The 18,180-nt window shown below is 54.3% G+C and overlaps 1 protein-coding gene across 1 annotated transcript in view; it reads right to left on the bottom strand.

The window, feature by feature from the left end:
* Positions 1–4,163: 4,163 nt before the first annotated feature.
* SLC39A11 (solute carrier family 39 member 11) overlaps positions 4,164–18,180 on the bottom strand; it is a 77,681-nt gene continuing 63,664 nt past the window's right edge. The window contains exons 8-10 of the mRNA XM_065648204.1: positions 7,284–7,382; positions 5,979–6,137; positions 4,164–5,826 (exon numbers count right to left, since the gene is read on the bottom strand). Coding sequence (XP_065504276.1) covers positions 5,748–5,826; positions 5,979–6,137; positions 7,284–7,382 — 337 coding nt within the window. The 3' untranslated portion in view covers positions 4,164–5,747. The remainder of the gene's footprint in view (positions 5,827–5,978; positions 6,138–7,283; positions 7,383–18,180) is intronic.

Below are 18,180 nucleotides of genomic sequence, written 5' to 3'. Positions count from 1 at the left end.
CACCAGCGTTTTCCACCCTGTGTGGGGTGTCTTGCTGTGTTAACAGCAGCCTGAGACCCTGCAGAGACCCCTCTGTGGTCACTGCACCTTAAACCTTTGCAAAAGGGGTTTCTCAGCCCAGCTGCGCCCATCAGAGGCACACGGTGCTAAACGGCCCTGTGCTCCTGGCCGTATTAAATAATTGTGACTAAGTATTCAGTATTTGGCTCTGGAAGGGACATCATCCCCTCCCAGCTCGCAGCTTTGCAGCAGAAGGTGGTTTTTCCCACTCGTATTTTCAGATTTCTTGATTTAAGAAGCGCTGATCAGATAATGATGATTATAAAACAGACCTGAAAATTGGATGTTCTTAAGAAATGAATGCCGAGCCCACACTACATGGCTCACCGAGCACAGGGGGCTTGAGGAGCTGGAGCTCCATCGCCAGGGGCAGGACAGCTGGACCACAGCATCACATCAGGTGTCCCCGCCCGGGCTCCTGGTGCCACCGTGGCCAAGTCCCCGAGCGCCCCATGAAGTCAAACAGGGCCGAAGCTGCTGCCGGCTGCACCGGGGGAGGAAAAATCCCCCCAAAGTCTCTTTGCCTCCTTTCCACCCACCAGTGCTGCCTTTCCACAGCAATTACCGTGGCCTCGGGGGCTTTCACACCCAGTCACCTGGGCCTCCTTTTTCTAAACAACTTAATTTGTTTAATGACTCGGGAGGCCCTGGGGCCCCCTTGTTGTCTGGATTTGTTTCCCTGGTCTCTGAAAGGTTTTTCTCCTTGGTGGGGAGCAGCCACCCCCAGAACTGGAGGGCTCTGGTGAAACCTGCACCAAGACAGGTTTTAAGGTATATTCCCTGGATTCCTGGGGATCTCTGACCTCCAGGGACACGCCAGAGACTCTGGATTCGGGGGAAAGGACCTGGGTTTGTCCATCCGAGCTGGTGGGCAGGGCTGGAGCCGGAGGAGATATGGTCTGGAAAAGAAGCGGGGAAATAAAGCACGTTATGAGATGTTGCTTCGTGCTCTTTGGGATGCTCCAGCCCTCGCTGACATTTTCATTTTTGGAAATAAAAAGGGCTGGGGATGCTGAAGGCTTTTGCCCACCCTGTGCAGAGCTGAGGGAGCAGCGCTGGGGTTTGGGGGTGGCAGACGTGGGGGTCCAGAGAAGATGGGGGTCCGGGGGGAAATGGGGGTCCTGGCAGATGGGGGTCCCGGTGAAGATGGGGAGCGTGGGGCAGGGGTCCCACACCCCAGCCGTTACCAGCACCTCCCTCCATTGTTTCCCAACCCGCGTTTTTCCCTATGACCTAATCTTCCCTTGGCTCTCACTGGTGATTTTATGGCAGGGAAAATATTTTGCAGTAAAAGGAAAGCAGATCCGGGCCATTCTCTTCCCTTCTGTTTTCACAGGGGTTTTGGAGTGGTGGTTTTGTTTTCTGCTCCAGGCAGAGCACAAGGATTGTACGGGAGGAGATGGGGAGCGAGCGTGTGTCAGGGCTGTAACACTTTCCTTGTTCCTGTAAGAACATGAGAAGGAAACAGCGAGAGAGAGATTTAAACAATTCCCCCCATCCAACCAGCTCTGGACAGAAAAGCTTTTTAGTTATCATCAGCATTTTGCAAGATTATATTTAAATAAACCTTCAGGCTCAGTTTCCTGCTTTCAAGAACGCCTCGAAGGATTCTAAGGCACAGAAACATATCCCAGAAATCTCAACCAAGGACATAGTAAGAATATTTTCTCCCTGTTCTTGCACAAACGACTGCTGTCAGCACTGTAAAAGCCTTAAAACAAGGAAAGAAGTCCCAAGATCGGAGCTGTGCAATAAGCAGATCCCACAGTGTGTAATTTTCCCTCTTTTCCCACTAAGAACAACCCTCTGGACTGAAGAATTTGCAGTGGAGCCACTCCTGGATTGATGGTGTTTCACACTCGTGTCGGCATTTCCCACCTCACACAAGCAACAAGAAACCGCGTGGGAAACGTCCTTGTGACGCAGAGAGGAACCTTCCGCAGTCACCACCTTCCACCCATCAGCTGAAATGAGGGGGTTTTAAGTAAAGCAGCCAGGAGAAAGGCAACTGGGGGGTGATCTGTGAGCTACAGTCCCAGCGACCAGCACGGACATGAGCTCGTAGCTTTTTGAGGGCTGTTCGGCCACGCAAGACTAAATACACATACTTGGAAAGCGCCAATATATCCCAAAGAAGAGACACTGGCAGTAAATCCCTCCTAGAAACTCAACAACCCTGTAATATCTGCCCTAGGAAAGGGAACCCTGAGCCATAACGTCCCTCCTGTGGTTGGGGGTCCATGGCCAGCGCGATGGGGCCGGGGGCCCGAGGAGGAAGAGGAGCCGCACGTTTGCTTCAGAGCCTGCGTGTGAGCACACGGGAGAGAGCGCGAGCACGTCTCGATTTTAATAGCAGCTTCGTTGCCAAGTACAACAAAGTCCGCATACAAAGAATAGAAGTCATTTTGTCTTCAGGCTTGAATTGTTTCTTTCCTGAGGGGAGGGGAAGGGAGGGAGGTGAAATCCATTCCTTTACAAGCAATGACTCAGGTGCTACAATCTACCCTGGGCGCGCATCTCACAAGCCCGAGTAATGTTTTGTGCCGTGTTTTGTTTGACGGCATGAGACCTAATAATGGGATTATTGTTCGGTTGCGTGCAAAGCCCTCGCTCGGGGTTTTTCTGTCCCCGCCCAGCCCTGCAAACCGCAGCCGCCTTCACCTTCCCCGGCACCCCGGCGCGGGCCGGCGAGCGCCCGGCGCCCACGGACGGGCTCACCCGCCCATTCCTGCTCCCTGAGTCACGGCACCGGGCACGGGGTGACGTGCGCCGTGTCACGACGGTGCAGGGAAAGGGAGACGGCCGTCCCTGCCCCGGTGGCACAACCGTGACCGCGGCCCTTCGCCGTGCTCGCTCCAGGGAAGAGCAGCAGCCGAGCAGGCGTCGTGCTGCGGTGACAACCTCTGTGTCCCCACGTGCCACCCTGGCACCCACCAGGAGCTGCCTGGCATCGCACCGAGGCAGGAATAAGGTGGGATTTGCCCAGAGCAAAGGGGACGGCGCTTTCTCCTCGCACCGCGACTCCAGGCAGGATGGATCAGCCACATCCCCGGAGGGAGAAGCTCAACGCTTTGTGTTCCACGCTCTCAGCTCCAAATAATCCCCTCTCCAAAGCCCTAATCCGCCGGCAAACACGTGTACGGCGCCGCGCACCCGAGCCATCAGCAGCCTCTCCAGCCACCGCTCGGTCCCGATGCGCTCGGGCGCTCGTCCTGCAGCTCTCCTGCCTGCAGAGCAGTTTCTCCACTGAATTCCCACCAGCCATTAACCGCCCCATTACACACCATGCCCACGGTCATTCTGCAGGGCAGAATCATCATTCTGCAAGACAGAAATGTCTCGGTGGTTCAGCCTCTGGAAAAAAAAAAAGAAGCAGCAGCACAAGAAAAGCAGCAAAATACACCCGGCGTTGCATTGCTGGGCTTTTTCACAGCTGCTTTGCTGGGCAAAGCTCTCCCAGCCCCAGCTCCATACCCGGGCACACCCGCCAGCTTTTCAAGCGTCCCAAGGAACAGATATATAATTTCATTTGCCTCCAGGGTACAAACAGAAAAGAAAGATTTTCATACGTGCTTTCTGCATCACCCTCCTATGGGTCCAATGTACATAATTATCTCAACTGGCTACATCTTAAGCAGGATTAAATGCTTTAGGTGATATTACCTCCCAACAATCTGATTACAAGGCTGCCTTTAAATGTATAATGTGGGGCTTTCTTGTACCAACTTACACCGCACGACAGAAATCAAAGAAGAAAACATCACCACAACTCTGCAAGAAATCCCGACCTGTGGACACCCCTGAGGTTTTTAAGTTTCAGGCAAAGGCTTTTGGCTGAAAACAGAGGGTTAAACGCTTTACAAACACTTCTAGTGTGCCTAGAAATGAGGTGAAGAGCGGTGGGAGATTGCTCAGCTTTGCCACAGCGGCCATAGGGCAACTTGGACAAGCCAGGAACAGTTAAGCCAGAGAAAAGAAACGTAGGAGAACAGAGGGAGGAGAAGCAAAGGTACGGCTTTACAGCCCCAAAATAAATCAGTGCAAACTCTGAATTTCCCATTTATTGAAACCAATCACAGTTAAAAGGTCAAATCCATTGGCAAACAGCAGTTTTGTATCATCCACAGTGACACACAAATGAAGTACAAACGAAATCCGACCAAAAAGAAAAAAAAAAAAGAACCAAACAGAAATGCATGGCTCCAGCTTAGTTTATTCAAGCCTGCTCCCCTTGGCCGCCCTTCCTGCAGCTTCTCCAGCAGGACCCAACGGTGGTTTGTGGTTTGTGACCCCCACATTGCAGACCTGCTCCCCCCAAACCCCCCGGCCTGAGATGCAGGCGGCAGACGGGTGATGATCCAGTTATTCCTGCAGAAGGGTCTAACAAACCCCTTTTGACCCAAGAGAGAAGCATCCTTACCACAGAGGGAGGGGGGTTGCAGCATCCTTCCAGTTTCGGGGGTTTGCTCCTTGCTCAAGCGCATCCCCGGCACGGGGAGGGACGGGCAGGACTCGTGGGAAGGGACCGATCCTGCCCGCTCGGGAACAGCCGTTCAACAGGAGATGCTTGGCAAGCAGGGCGTGAGGAGACAGGGACACGCAGTGCATGTTCCTGGCTCTTCGGGTGGGATAATTAATCCACCCTGACGAGTTACTTCATCCCGCTGCTGCGCAGGAAGACGAGGGCTCCCGGCACACTCAGTTCCTGCCTCAGCTCCGGGTTCTTCTGCAAGGTGACGTGTGAGCAGGGACAGCGCTGGGAACAACCTGCGCCGGGTTTTGGGGAGTTATGGACCACTGGAACCAGCTGCCATAAACCAGCCGTCGCTCGGTACGGCCAGAGTCACGGGTCCATGTGGAAATGTGTCCCACTGTACTCGTCAGGCAGCACATCATCAACATCTATGACAACACCTTGCCTTTTCAGAGAGGACAGGCTAGAAAACACCGATATTCTTATTTCCTTTTTCCTTTTCTTTTTTTTTCCCCCCAGAGAAAACCTCAAGGTATTAGACACAATGCAATGGATCAATGCCCCACTTCAGAGAGAAATTTAGGAAAAAATATTTCCCTCTTACAAAGATACCAAGAAAATTCATTTTTATTTGCCTGGACTATTTGCATCCATTAAAACTAATATAATACCCAAAACCATTCCCAAGGACCAGCAGGACCCACAAGACCTGCGATCCCGCAGAGCACTGCACGTGTTATCCTGCCCTAAGGCTTTCCCTGCCTTTCCAAAGCAGCGTAAGGAGTTTACTCCATTCAAACACCTTGGTACTTAACCATGGACCAGCCTAAACACACCACAGTGAATTTCTGATCTTCGACAGAACAAAGATGATGAAAACCCAGAGCGACCCGCCTCAGAGCGACCAGCCCAGCGCGGGGGAAAGGGACAGGGTGACCTGCAGCCCGACTGATGCGTCGTCCAACAACCCTCCCGAGAGGAAAAGAAAAATCTGGTGGCGAAAGGAAACCAGGACCTGCGAGTAACCGCCCGTATTTGTGCTTTGAAAACCATTGACATGACATCGGAGGGGAGGAAGAGATATAAAATCATAGGAAATCAACACCAAACCAGATCCAAAAAAAAAATATATACAAAAAAAAAAGTCTAGAGGCTAACGCATGTCCAGTTCCACGTGGCTCTGAAGTCTTCTCCTGGGCAGCGGGGTGCTGCCCTACCCGAGCCCAACATCCAGGGACATCATCACCACGAAGCCCAGGATGGAGGTCCAGGACGCCAGCTTCCCGTTGCCACTGCGGGGACAAAAGGGGACGGCGTGAGCTCTGGGGAGCCGGGGCCGGCTTTCTGGCTCAGGAAAGCTCTGCTTTATGTCTCATCTGGGCAACGAAGGGTCTTCCAGCCTCCCCTGTGCTTCCCCCATGTCTACCCGCCATCGGGGTCTCACCTGGTCTGTGCCTCGGGGATGATATCGTCCATCACCACGTAGACCATGGCTCCGGCGGCGAAGCCCAGGGCGTAGGGGAGGAGCGGCTCGGCCACCACCACGGCGAAGGCACCGAACACGCCGGCCAAGGGCTCCACCATCCCACTCAGCTGCCCGTACCTGCAAAAAACCCCACTCAAAGCCAGGGGGGAGCCAGGGCTGAGGGGCTCTGCCCCCTGTCCCCACATGTCCCCCAGTGTCACCGTGCCCGGGAGGAGGTCGCCCACCCAGGCAAACCAAGCCGAGCCACCCGGATTATTTTACACAAGCAACGACGGTGATTTGACCGAACCTGGCTGATTTTTCTAGGAAGGGAATTAAGATGAGATCTGATTCCTTCTCCTGAGAGCTCTGTGGGATTTGGGGATCCAGCTTGCAGGCAGGGATGGCTCAGAGAGGAAACATTTCCAACCAGCACAGCTCAGTCCCAAAGAGGGCATCTGGCACAGCCTCAACCAGCACGAAATGGCCTCAAGTTGGAGGACAAACAGAGGAGGTTGAAGGTTGGATCTGGGGAACAATTTCTTCCCCAAAGGGCTGTGGGGCATTGGAACAGGCTGCCCAGGGCAGTGCTGGAGCCACCATCCCTGGAGGGGTTGGACACACGGAGATGAGGTTCTCAGGACATGGGGCAGTGCCAGGGGTGGGGAACGGTTGGACTCGGTCATCTTGAGGGGCTCTTCCAACCAAAATGACTCTATGAAATTGTGCTCTTCCTCCCCATTTTCTTTCCCTCTAAGACTGTCTTAACTCTCTGGACCATGGGAACTCCCTCCCCAGCAGCAGCGATCCCACTGCAAGTCCGGGCACCCACTGAACGGGAGGTGGGTGGGAGGGAAAGAAAACAAAGCGCTGGCGGGAGCAGCTTCCCCGCCGCCCCCGGCCCTCCATCCATCCCCCGGCGCACGTGCAGGAACACGGCCCTGCGCTCGCAGGGTTCGTGCCCTCGGCTTTTTCACCTCAAGGAAAAGAAAAAAGTGGGTTTGAAATCCAGCCCAGAGTGAAGTGAGAAGAAAAAAAATGAAACAAGATAAACATTTAACTAATAATAATCTAAAAAAACCAACCCTGTTTAGTGCAGGATTTGGGGTGCTCAGCTGAAGCGGGATGGGGTGACACAGTGGGATCACCGAGGAATCCCCTGGGAGCCGGGCGCTCGGACCAAGCAACACAGATGTATACGGGGTGGAGATCTATAGGCACCTGCTCGCCAGGAGCTGCGGGCGAGGGCTCTCGTTAGCGCGGCTGAGGAGGAGCTCAGCTTACCAGAACGCTTTCCATGTTGAAAACCCAGCGCCGCGCAAAGGCAGGCTGACGGCCAGGCCCTCCGGGAAGTTCTGAATCCCAATCCCGATCGCTAAGTTCCTATGCAAACAAAAAAGCACAAGTATACAGACATATATATATATATATATCTATATATATATATATATATATATAAAAAACACATGCAAAGCACAGCCTGGGGCAGGCTGCCGGCAGCTAGGGGAAAAAGACGACATTATTAAAGATCTGCCTTTGCAATGGAAGCACAGCTAGCCCTGCGGCTCGTCATGCTAATATTTAACATGAACACAGCAAATTTCATCTTCAAAGAGCTCTGCAGCATTTCATCAGCTTCAGCACCAGCCCTGGGAGTGACCGAGACCAGATGGAGCAGCAGGAACCTGCCCAGGGATGAGGAGTTTCCAACTTGAGGCATCCCAGGAGCTGCGGCATCCCTGGACCCGGCTTTTGGGGCAATCAAAGTAACGTGGGAGGAGGGATGCGGCGGTGAGGACCACTGAGATTTTAAGTCCAATAACAGGGGTTAGGAAGGCAGGCATGGTGAACTTGAAACACTCCAAGTAAAGCCCCATGTCCCCAGTGGCAGCAAACACAGCTCCTAGAGCTGACAGCCGAGGAATGGTTTGGAGGGACGTCCAAGGGCAGAGAATTAGGCGAGGTTTCTCCTCACTTGTCCTCTCCCCTTCGATACTTAGACCCAGTAGCTATTTCAGCATCCACCTTCAGAGCGCCCTGTGGGACCAGCGCATCACCTGGAGCTTATCCAGGCTGGGAACAGCTCTGGGAGCAGCTGGTTTGGTGGATCTGCAGCCCAGCTCCGTGCGCCGGCGCCTCATGGAGCTGCTCCCGGCACCACCCGCCCCACTGGGATCTGCTCCAGCCTTGGGAACGCTTCTTTCCCTCCATTGCAGCTCACTGTGAGTTTTGGAATTTTTGGTGAAAAAAAATTGGGATACGGGGGTTTTTTTCTCCTCCACTCAAAGAACAAAAGTGTTGGAAGCACCAAACCAAACAGGGCTCATTTCTCATGGCGTGGGCTCCTTACGCCAAGCGGCTCCGCGAGAGCGAACTAGAACTTGTTCCACAGCCGGAGTGTTTCTCCCATCGTGGTTTTGCTGGTGTGTGCTGGTGGAACTGGTCATGGCCCATCTCTGGGGACACCGGGACCGTCCCAGGGAGGGCAAAGCTCCAGCAGCGAGGGGCCAGGCTGCGACCTGCCCCAGCCCACGGCTCCGAGCGGGACCCAGAGCTTCTCCACAAGGTCAGATGTTCCTTTGCCAGCAGCTGAAAGCTCCCTGTGCTGCTTTAAACGCTTGTTTCCTATTAGTAAAATAAGACTGGTGAGAAAAAATCTCTCTAGGTTGTTTAAACTTCCACCAGGGTTTACAGAAGAGGGGAGGGGAAGGGGGAGAGGCTGTGGGTTTCCCTAACCAGGACAGGCTATTACAATCAAAAACATTATTCAAGGGAGAGAGAGAGAGAACGGAGGGGGAAAAACATCCCTTTTAGAAAACACTGGAGCCGCTGTCTGTGCGCTGGGTTTTTTTTTTTTCCTCCTTCCCTCGCCTTCGCACAAAGCAGCTATTACTGGCCCCGACCACAACAAATTAACGGGGTGGGAGAGGGAGGTGTGAATGGAGGGGTCTGTATGGGATGGGGGTGAGGCCCCCTCGCCCCCGGTCCTGCCGGGAGGGGGGAACCCCGTGCTCACCCCTCACCCCATGGGAGAGGAAGCCCCAAGGGGCAGGGGGAAAGGGAGTTAAAGCCGGGACGGAGCCCGCAGGAGCCCAGGCGGGTGTGATCCAGCAGCGACACGGACCCGCTGCACCCCGGCCACCCACCCCCAGCCCTCGGCAGGGCAACAGCAACATGTGCCCATCCCAGGGCAAGATTTTAACCCGTTTTCCCAAGAAAAGCGGGTGTTGGCATCACACTGCGTGGGTGCCAGCCATCGGGGTGGACACTGGGTGCAGGAACACAGAGCTTTGGCGTGCAGCATGGCAAGAGCAAAGACCCAGCACCTGAACATAGGTGTCCCTGCATGCGGAGTTTCTTCTGACCTGGAACACCTACGGGGGAGAATGGACCTTCTGGGCTCAGCATCAGGCTGAGAAGGTCCCCATGTCACCTCCTGGCCTGCAAAGGTCTTCTGCTCACCACACTCCTCCACCCCGAGGACCTTCAACCCTTCCTCCCACCGCAGCTCTGCCCCAACATTTCTTGGACTCTGGGGCCTTTCGAGCCTTTCCCAGGGACACTAATCTCACCAGGACAAGGACACCTCCGTGGCACCATGGAGGCCAGGAACACCTAAGCCTTCCTATTTGCTTTGCCTCGGTTCAGTGCACGAAGGTACCTCCACTCGCTGCTCGGGCCACCTCTGTTTGCAGCATCTCAGGAGATGTTTGGGTGCTACGGCAAAGCAGATTTACCTCCAATACCCCGACCGTGAAATAAAACCATCCCAGGGGACATTCCTCTCCCCCTTCGCCGCGCACACCTCACACCTTCTCATAGCTCCAGTGTCGAGCTGACGGCAACACGGCTGGTGAGAAAGCGACGGAATCAAAGCTGCATTGTGTACGGGGAAAACAAAGGCGTCCTTATTACGGAAATAGGTGGGGATTCTTGGAAGGCTTCCCCTGACTGCAAAGAAACACATTGTAAAACAGATGCACAAAGCCGGACTGGGGCAGCTTGGCCCAGGGGAGCCGAACCTCCGCGTGCCCACGGCGAGCTACAGGACACAGAGGAGATGACAATGGGGACAGGAGCCAACGTAGCCAGAGAGACAATTGTCAGAATGAAATGTTTGGAGACATGAGCGCATCTAAAGTGAGGAGGGTGGGGAATAACTGGTAAAGAGGTGTTAGAAGGAGATCCCGTCTTGTGTGATGGGTCACCCATGTGCAGGTAGGAGACACTTTGCAGAGAACGGGGATGACCTGCGGCTCATCCCCAACCCATCAACATGTATCGATGTAAAGAAAGCGCAGCCCAGGGGAAACTGCACCAGACTCTCCCTGGGGACATGCATGTCCCATTAGCGGCTCTGCCACCGGCACCCTGGCCAAGGCAGGAATGTCACTTGTGTGTCTCCTCCATTTGGGCACAACGGCCTCAAGTGTCTTTGGAAGCGTTAAGGACCAAGAAGCCAACGTGCTTCCTCTCCCATCTCTCTGCCTGTGCTTCCCCACCTATAAAACGGGGGCGATGACAGTGATGTCCTCCGTAACCTTCTTGATCTGGGACCAGAACCATCACTGGGACACGTGCCACCTACACGCGAGCTCTGCAGAGCGCCAGTGACGCCGGGTCTCACGGGACGGATGGCTCTGCCCTTGCGCTGGATCACCCTCCGCTGCAGCACAGCCTGGGGCTGCAGATTTAAGGGAGAAAAGGTAAAACCACGGTGTCCTGGCGGGGCTCCGCTGAGGACCAGCTCCTCGTGGTGAGAGGGAAAGGCTCCGTGTGCCCCGGGAGCGGCGCAGGGCTGGACCTCCTACCCCCAGCTCGCCTGCCAACTGCTATGGCACCACGCTGGGAGACTCCAAGTTCACTTTCAAAAAAAAGTTGGCATCTCTGCATATTTGCAAGGTCAAGGCACAGAAAGCCTTCTATAAGCCTAAACCCTTGTTTTCAAGGGCCTATTCTTTTACAAACTGATTATGAAAGCAGGCTACATATTCTTAACAAGCCCCTTTTCACTACAGCTTTCAATTCCCTCCAGTGTATAATGTGCATGTGTATTCTTGCATGGCAGGGCCCTTACATACTGTTTTGATTGTTATCGTTGTGCCATGAAAGGGCCGATTGTTTTGGGTTCCCGGGATTACATCAGGGCTCCCGCCCGGGCCGCCCGCCGAGGTGTTTGATCCGGACTCGCAGGTGGGAAGGAGCTCGGTGACCAGCGCAGGAATCGCCACATTTCCCCGTTCCTGTCCTACCTGTTAGACCACGGGGAGCTGCGGGGAGACAGGGGAGGCCACGGTCCCCTCCACCAGCCCCGTGGCCACCAGGCCATGCTCCGATCCCCAGCAAACAGCCTGACCCATCCATGGCTGCTCCCGGTGACCCCACCGCTTTAGGTGATGGATGTTTTAAAAGCCAAACCTGCAAAAGCAGGTGGGAGGATGTTACTCCCACAGATTTCCCCTTGATAATACAGTATCTTTAATCTCAAACACTCAAAATCATTATTAAAAAAAAAAAAGTGGATACAAACCTACCGTGTCTCGTCCTCCTGAGTGCAGCCGCCAGCCCTGATGCCCATGGGGACACAGAAATGCACAATGTGTGGCCCCATCCCAGGCAGGGGATGTTGCGTGTGGCCCCATCACACGGTGCCTCGAGCCCCAAACCCCTCAGGTCTCCTCCCCACTGGGAAAGGAAAAACCAGGCTGGTACACGCTGCACCATTTCCCAGTTATGCAGATGTATGGACAGATTGGAAATTATATCTGAGTGAAATTAAAAAAAATAGGCACCCTGTTTTCATGTGGACATCAAGAGCAAAGTCTCCACCCAAACCACACCACGAGTGAGGTGCTTTCCAAACGGCACCAAAGGCCGGTACAGCTGAAGGGAAGCAAAGGGAAGAGGGGAAGCGGCAGGAAAGAACTTGGGGCGCAAAAGATCAGGAGGCAGGAACAGGTTGGACAGTTGCATGGACACCCAGCTCCAGCAAGAACTGCAAAAGTACAAGATGGAACGGACACGGGTTTGAGCGGCTGCCGGGACAGGGGATGCTGGTGTCAGGGCTCTGCTGGAGCTGTGTGTGTCTGCGCATCCCAATGGAAACACACCTGCTCCCCGGAACGTGGCCCTTTCGGCGCTGCCCCTCGGGAGCCACTTCCACATCTCTTCCTCCCCTCCCCATGGCTGGGGCTCCCAGAGCCGCCTGCTCTGCGGCCCCTGCTCGCCCGGCCCCCGCCAGCCTCAAACACGCACCGCTCTGCACCCGCACACTCTAAACATTTACAGGTTTAGGAAATTTTACCCTTAATTTATCCCAAAGGTGCATAAGCTAAGTTCAAAGTCATACAACCTGCTCTCCCCTCTGACTGTGGCAGCCAGGATGTGAAATTCAGCTGAAGAGCAAGACATTCTCCGGCTTTCCCAACAGGAATCCCCATGGGCGCCAGGCCAGCCCGGGACGGGGCTGCCTCCTGCTCCCCCCGCCACCAAACCGCGGCTCGGGCGGGAGAAGCCGCCACATCACCCGGCCAGCTGCGCCAACCAAGGTGACAGGGATGGGTCTGTGCATGAAGCATCCAAACACATCCACGTGCCCGAGCTGGTTCTATCTTCAGGCTATATCCCCGAGCTAAAACACACACGACTTCTTTTTTTTCCCTCTGGTGTGTTGGCGTGTTCTGCGTCCTGCCCACAGCACACGCATCTCTGCCAGATCTGCATGAGCACTCGGGCTCTTCCTACCTCCCCTCCCGAATCCCGCTTCACCGACAGCAAACCCAGAGCTCAGCTCCTCCTGCATCTCACGGTCGCTGCATCCTCCTGCGCTCCCCGGGGAAGACTGAGCCCCCAAACCCTTGCTGCGTGAACCACCAACTCGTTATCGTTATGGCTTAATTGGCCGAGGAAACTGAGGTGCACGAAGGCGGGCAAGCCCTGGGAGGCAGCTGGCCAAGGGCACAAGGACATCCCAGGAGATACGCGGTGCAAGTGAGGGTCGTCACACTGGGTACCAGGTGCTGCCGGCGTGGGCTCAGATGCCCCACGGGGCATCCCCTCCCCCTTGCAGGGAAGCCGGGGGGGTTCAGCAAAAAGCCCACAAGTCTGGACACCCCCCCGGCTCCAGCCGTGCCCCAACACCAGCGACCGCCAGCAAGAGCAAGTTCAAAACCTCAACGTCATCCAGGGTGGGTGACAAGTGACAGAAGCTGGGGCCGTGCGTGGCCGGCGGGCACGGGGCTGGTACGGCAGCGCGGATCAACCGCCGGATCGCACCGAGGGGTCCCATTGTCTGAGGGCTATTTATTCCTCTGGGGTTTTAAATTCTTTATTCTTATCTGCCCAGTTATTTATGTAACTGTTTGATTTATGAGTCAGCCTCACGCACAGGGTAAAAGTTCACGTCTGCCCCGGCCGGGGAGGCACAAAGACACGTTTCACGAGCTCCGCGCACTCCTGCTCGCTTCTCTCTTTCGCCGTGTTCTGACCTGGGCTGCGCAGCGGGAAAGGCTCCGGCAGCCTCGGCGCTTCAAACCGCTGCCAGATCAGAGTGTGAACGCGACGGGTGAGCGTGGGATCCCGCCAGCATCAGCCGAGCCGTGCCCGGCTCCGCCTCTGCAAGGCTGGTACCTGCGAAACCAGCAGGAGACGTGACCAAGCCCTGGACTCGCTCCCTGCAAAACCACCTTTGCGGGAGACGCGATTGCCGGGAGCGATTGCCCTTGTCCTGCCGCCTGCACTCACGGCACATAATGAAAAGCAGAACCCATCACACGGACAAATTGCCATTTGCACAGTTACTGTCTACCTAGCTAAAAAGTTAACAGGTACTTATAAATGGACGAAAACATCACGTCCCATTCTCAGCATCGCTTCCCCGCTTGCTGGAGTTAAATTTGAGCCCTGTGGACAGCCAGCTGCGAGGCACCCTGCAAATCCCACCAAACTCATACAAGCAGAACAGCACCAACCATAAAAACAAGAGTCTGGGGATGGTGAGAGTTCGCACCCATCAGAGCCGGCTCGCAAAGGCGATGGCTGGGACAGAAATGACTCCAAGATCACCCGTCCCCAGCAGCCACCACGGAGCCACCAGCAGCACCTTCTGCTCCAACCATCACCAGGAGGTTCCGGTTCAGACGCTACAAGTCAGAAGCACCTATTTTTGAGTATCTTAAGACAACCCTCATGTGATACCTCGTTACCTCTGTTTTAAACAGCGCCGGGTTGCGGAAAATTTAAATTTTTACATATTCATACGGGCACACCCATAAATAAAGCAGGATTTAACGATGTGACTGTATTGATCTCAGGTAGGGCTAGAGCTGGAGGGAGATACAGAACCCTATAAAGGCTGTTAAAATATTTCATAAAAAATTAAAAACACACAGAAGCTGGGTGGTCTAAAAGCAGGGCTGGGATTATGGCCCACCTATCAAAATTCCCAATAATACCTGCCAATTAATGTTTATAGCTTCATGTAAAAACGCCAACCCTCTCCATTTTGTAGGAATCTTCAAACTGTAAGCATGTTTCGCACAGAAGATTATTTCACATGCCATGGAAATCTCAGTGCAAACTACAAGCTGGGGCAGGGAAATGGTTTAGGGGGTATTTTTTAGGGCTTGTCCTCCAGAGCTGGGCAGCCACCGGCACGCACGGCCCCATCGCTGCCCGAAAACAAAAGCCTCGAGCAAGGCAAGGGCAGACGGACGAGTGTAGTTAATAAAGACAAGAACCTGAAAGGACTCAAAGCCCAGCTATACGTATAGATAAATATACACATGGGTTTCACCCATCCTCTCTCAGCGGGCTGCGGTAACAGGGTGATGGAGCTCAGCATCCCCTTCGCTCCCACGCCACAGCTGCACGAAAGGGCTCACAAACGATTCCCGCGCGTCCACATTTACACCCTGATGGGGATCATTAGCTAAGAACAAAATTAAAAGTCCTGAAGTGGTTTCTCCTCTCCCCTCTCCTGCAGCATCGCTGTTAAAACGCACCAGGGAAGAGAGTGAGAGCAGCAGAGCAGCTCCTTTATGCAGTCTGAAAACCTGGAACTAAACAATTTACTAACAGCTGTAGCTATAAAAGGCCCTATTATCACACCGTGTACAGTAACAATGTCTTCATTCAAATTGCTTCCCCTCCTTGGAGGGTTTATTTTTAAACCAGGCTGCGAGAGAGAGGAACAGGGGCTGCAAAGACCCAACCTGGTGTTCAAAGTGAGCCTTGTTTGGCATTGTCTTGATAAGATAAACAGGGATAATGGCTTTTTCTTTCTCTGCTTTTCTTCTTTGCTCTATTTTATTTTAATGTGCACAGGAACTGGACGGGTGCACTTTGCTGATCAGAGCTGGGGCAGGAGAGACCTTTGTGGTGAGGTCCTGGAGAACGCACAACTGCCGGGGTTTGGCTGTTGGGGCTGGGGAGGGCGCAGCGCCCGACGCTTTGTCCTGCAGGAGCAGCGACCAGGTTCAAGGGCAGGTTGGCTTTGGTGCTCACCTCCCGACTGACCCATCCTCTCCAGCACCCGCTGCGACTGCATCGCTGTCCATCCTCCGTATGGAGCATCACGCACAGCCTGGACCACCATACAGAGCCGGTCCCAGGACCCCTCTGTGCTCCTCCTCAGCTGCTCTCCTGCAAAATGCCAGAGGATGACATGAGGACATGTCATTGCTGGACATGAGGAAGAAATTATTGCCCCCAAGGGTGGCGAACCACTGGCCCAGGTTGCCCAGAGAGGTGGTGGATGAACCATCCCTGGAGACATCCCAGGCCAGGCTGGACGGGGCTCTGAGCAACCTGAGCTGGTGCAGATGTCCCTGCTCATGGCAGGGGGGGCACTGGGGGAGCTGGGGAGGGCCCTTCATGGGTTCTTGCAAAGGCAGAGCCGAATCCTTCTCTTGCAAGGCTCTTGCAGCATGCAGCAACAGCTCGGCCAGAAACCATTCAGCTGGCCAACAGCACACCCAGGGAACGGGCTGGGCAGCTCCCCACAGAGTCCTCTCCCATGAGGGTGAGAAGCCAAAGAGCTCCACTGGAGCTGCTCTGGGCATCCCCTGCCCTTCGGGATGTATCTGCAGACACAGTGACCACCACAGAAAGAGAAGAATGCAACCATTACACAGACTTTCCACGGAGCCAGATGTTTTTTGGGAGGCCAGCTGTCTCTCGTAAGTATTACAAATCAACCAAAAACCCTCCTCGGTCTAGACACTTGAGCAAGGGAGAAGGAAGAAGTGAGAGAGAAGAGGGGAGACTATTTATACAAACGGCGATGTGAACGCCAACAGCCAGCGAGGGATTCGCAGCCAACAGCCCGGCTCCCAGCCTGGCTTTGGAGACCTCCCTGCTCACTGGGGTCTTCTCCTCCGCCAGCCCGGGGCGATGGACCAGCTGCACACTCACCCGGGCTGCCAGGGCTTCCAACCAGCCCGGCTCACATGAGGGACAGGGCAAGGAAAGAAGAATGAGTGTTGCCACCAAACCTGCCAGCACCGACGCGGTGAAGGAGCCTCCAATACGCGGACACAGAGCCCGGGGGATCCTGCTCACCTGGGGGCTGCACCACCCCGGGCGGGTTTCCCCTGAACTGACTTCAAACGCCGTGAATTTCGGTTTCTGAATTTCAGGAAAGCACAAAGCACCTGTTTTCTCTAGAAGCCCCTCCACCTCCTGCCACGTGGCTGCTTTTGGAAGATGCTGCCCATCTCCCTCAGCCCTGCCCGGTACCTCCGCAGGGTCCAGCTCCGCTGTGCAGCTCCGCCACATCTCTCCCCATCAGGGGCTGAGCAACAAAACGCTGCAAGACCCCGGATTTAACCGCCCGGCATTGCACCAAAATGGGAAGCAGGATGACAGACTATCGAGGCACTGCAGGAGAACAAGTGTTTTCCTGGTGAGGAAAACATCTGGTAGCTTTGAAGGCAGCTCAATAACACCACCGCAGCCCACAGAGCTTTCCCACCGCATTTTCACGCGAGATGCCGGGAGCCGTCGGTCGCTCTGGAGCTGCGCCGGGACAGGCTGGACACGCTGCTGTGTTTGCTGTCGGGCTGATTTCATTATTCACACAGATAATAGTTTTTCCTGGATAAAGGATGAAGCCAAGACACCTGGGGTGGGGGAAGCAGCTCAAACCCACCTTGTTTCCCAGGCACCCGCTTTCTTTCCCTAACGACCTAGAAGAGGTGTAACACCCGTTTACAATAAAAACAGTTTCCTGATGGGCAAAGAGAGAGCTACACGGCTTTGGCAGCCTCACTTCACCCAATGCCCAGACCCGTTCTTCTGCCTGAATTGTGCATTTCTTGTCTTAAAGCCAATCTGCACGTGTGCAGGTGGGACATCTGCACCTGAGGCTTCTGCTGAGGTTCAGGAGCCAAAACGCAGCAGCCGAGGAGCCACAATCCTGGTTTGTGCCTCACCGAACCCTTCCAGAGCACCAGCCATGGTGAAAACACACCTTAGAACCAACCCCACTGCTCATAAAAGAAAAGCCCTTGAGAAACGTATCCAGCTCATTAACTCTCACTTATTAATAAACATCTACCTTCAGGAGAGGCTAATTAAGAGGTGCTTAATAAGCATCTTCCAACAGTTTTGTTTTGTGGCCGGCGGCAGAGCCGCTTTGTTCCGCACCCCGGGCAGGAGCAGGATCTGTCTGGGATCCCGGGAATCATGGAAATCCCCGGCCAGCCCCACCTCACCCCATCAACGGGTGGGATTTTTCCATTAAATGTCTCTGTGCACAGCCTTGATCTGATAAAGAGGTCAAGATTCAAACCCACATTTTGATCCCAGCCAAGCAGCCTCTTTATTAGCTCCACTGTGGATCTATTCATAAGCGAGAGACGGAGGCTGCATGTGTGCGAACGAGGGAAAAACCCCGTGTGTCTTCTGCTGTCTCTCAGACCACAATGATTTCCATTCATTCAAAGAAAACACAGTATAAAATTTTTGCCTGGTTTCAATCTCCGTACATTAATCAAGCCTATTTTTTTTTTCCAGCCTGAGAGACACAGCGTGGGAGGCGTAGGCTGTCCCATGGAATAATATTTTCCAAGCCATAGTCAAAGTCTGCCTGTCAACTCGAAGCCTCTTTTCTGTCTGTTTTACCAAAGCTGGACAGGAAACAATCTGTGGGCACAAGAGCCCAAAACAAGGCCAGCCTTCC

The sequence above is a fragment of the Caloenas nicobarica genome, chromosome 18, assembly GCF_036013445.1.
Source record: "Caloenas nicobarica isolate bCalNic1 chromosome 18, bCalNic1.hap1, whole genome shotgun sequence".
Lineage (NCBI taxonomy): Eukaryota > Metazoa > Chordata > Aves > Columbiformes > Columbidae > Caloenas > Caloenas nicobarica.
Note: the sequence above shows the minus strand (reverse complement) of the source record. Positions and strands in the feature narration are given on the sequence as shown.